Here is a 2364-nt window from a genome sequence, read left to right as displayed (position 1 = left end):
GGGGGGGGGGGGGGGGGGCTGCTTCCATGTCCACGAATGAGGGGCAGTATTTAGTTTCAGAACCAAATAATAAAATTGGAAAACAGCATCCAGGACAACAAGACCATCCAGAACCTCAAGTTTAATTCGCAAATCAAGATGGTGAGAAGCAGCCTGGGCTGGCCCCGGGGCTCCCAGGCCAGGAGGGTGGGGCTGCTTTCTGTGCAGAGCCCGACCTCCAGCTCCCCTGGCCCCTCCCAGCCTGCCCACCCTCTGTCTTCAGTCTTCCCTGCCATCCATCTGTCTGTCTGCATGTCTGGCCTGAGCACCGTTTCCAGGCAGATAAGGCCCTGGTTTGCCCAGAGGAAGATAATCCTGCCTGCAGGCCCCCCTCGGTCCCATCCCTCATTCCCACCTCAGCTCCGCCCGGGGCCGCCCCTGGCCCTCCCCCCAGCGCATGGAGGAGATGGCCACGCTGAAGGAGTGCCTGGAGGGCCCGTGGGCCCTGACGCTGGACAGCAGGAAGGTCCTCGTGTCCCTGGTGAGACAGCAGTTCATCAAGAACGTGGCCTCTGGCGAGCTGGTCCCCATGAACCGCTGGGGCGTGTATCAGGCCGTGAGGTGAGCAGTGGGGAGCTGCCTCGGGGTCTAGGTTCAGGGGTGAGGAGGCCCCGTGGCCTGTGGGCCCTGAGCCATGTCTCCGGGCAGGTGGCTGCAGTGGAAGGCGGTCCTCATGAACCAGGTTGCCAAGTGGAGGCCACGGACAGTCTTGGAGAGGTCCCTTGGCCAGGAGCCTGCCCATCAGCTCCCCGTCTTGCCCCTTTCCCACAAATAAACATGCCAGTCCTGTATCTGTCAGGGCCTGGCATTCCCTCCAGGGGGTCAGGAGACCCAGGCGATGGGAGTGGCCAAGAGGCTCCATCCCTGAAGCCTGTCCATCCCCAGACTCCCAGGATGCCCTTCTCCTGCCCAAGCCCAGCGGAGCCCAGCCCCTGCCGTGTTCCTGGGCCTTCCCACCAAGAGGCACAGCAGCCGGGGATCCACAGCCTCTCCTGGTCGCCCCCCCCCCCCCCGACCCCCCAGTCAGCCCAGCCTCAGGACCTGTGCCTGTCAGCCGTGCCCTCCACACCTGCCAGGTGCCCAGCACAGAAGCGGCTCTTCCCGCCCTAATCTGGGGAGCAAACAGTGTCTGCTCGTGCACTCAGCAGCGCCCTCCTCCTGCCTCACCAAGAAAACGTGGCTCCTCTGGGCAGCTGGCCCTGCCACCTGCTTCGGGGCTTGAGGAGGGGCCACCTGGGACCGGCCAGTGGGTGGGCAGTGGGCACGTTGGCCTGGGGAATCTCGGGGCTGGGCTGGTTGGGCACAGTGTCTAGACCCCCTGAGCCCACAGCCTCTGAGTGGCCACAGCTCCTGTCCTGTCCTCCCTCCTGTGGGCAGAGCTCCAAGGGCTGGAGGCCAGGGTGGCCGGGTCGGGTGCCAGGGCCTTCAGCCCCTGCCATCCCTGCCCTGGCGGCCTCTGGTGGTGGCAGCTCCAGGTCCCAGATGAGCCCTGGCCCTCCTCCTGGGCCTGCAAAGTCCCCACCTAAACTGGTTTGTCCTCCTGGTGGCCACCCATCTTCAAGGGCCCCACAGTCCCTCCCAGGACAGCCCAGAGCCGGAGATTCCAGACCCCCGCTGCCACAGCTCACTGGGCCTCGGCCAGCTGCACCCCATCCAGGGCCTGGGCGCCCCGGCCTGGCAGCTCTGGGCCGGCCTCCACTGACCAGCTAGCCAGCAGGTCACTGAAGTCGGGAGTACCGGGGTGCAGCAGGCCCAGGGGGCTGGGTGCCGGCTCCTTCCAGAAGGAGGGGGGCAGCTTCCTCTGCGTCATGGGTCTGATGTGGCCGTACTTCTGCTCCAGCCTCAGCCGGTGGCTGGCGGACACCCTGGGCGCTGAGAACTGCCGTAGTCCGTAGTCAAACAACTCGGCCAGGGGCCCCAGCGGCTGCACCCTTTCTCCGCCAAGGCCTGTCTCATGCACCTGCCCCTGGGGACCCCTGGGAGAGTGGACCCCAGGCTCAGCAGCCTTGTCATCGTTGGGGGACCCTCCCTGGGCCAGGCGCACCAGGTCTGCGTAGTAAAGCTCCCTGGCTGAGCTGCTGGCGGGGTGGCCATCGGCGTAGATGTCACAGGCGTCTGGGTCCTGCCCCCCGTCCTTTCGGCCAAAGTACCTCTGGATGTCGCCGCTGATGAGCTCAGAGAACCGCAGCAGCTGCAGTGGCATCTCGGGGCTGCTCGGACCTGGAGGGGCCTCTTCTGGGGCAACTATGGCCCAACCTGAGCTGTGGGGGGCTGGGCTGTGGGCCCCTGGCCCCTCACCCTCCAGATCCTCTTCGTCTTCCTCCC

At 65.9% G+C, this 2364-nt stretch overlaps 1 protein-coding gene across 1 annotated transcript in view; it reads left to right on the top strand.

Annotated features, from left to right (window-relative positions):
- Positions 1 to 830, top strand: part of CCDC154 (coiled-coil domain containing 154) — an 8371-nt gene extending 7541 nt beyond the window's left edge. Inside the window, exons 15-17 of the mRNA XM_005866573.2 lie at positions 55 to 141; positions 434 to 600; positions 688 to 830. Coding sequence (XP_005866635.1) covers positions 55 to 141; positions 434 to 600; positions 688 to 814 — 381 coding nt within the window. The 3' untranslated portion in view covers positions 815 to 830. The remainder of the gene's footprint in view (positions 1 to 54; positions 142 to 433; positions 601 to 687) is intronic.
- Positions 831 to 2364: the final 1534 nt, after the last annotated feature.

Source organism: Myotis brandtii, unplaced genomic scaffold (assembly GCF_000412655.1).
Source record: "Myotis brandtii unplaced genomic scaffold, ASM41265v1 scaffold233, whole genome shotgun sequence".
In the NCBI taxonomy this organism is placed as follows: Eukaryota; Metazoa; Chordata; class Mammalia; order Chiroptera; family Vespertilionidae; genus Myotis; species Myotis brandtii.
Note: the sequence above shows the minus strand (reverse complement) of the source record. Positions and strands in the feature narration are given on the sequence as shown.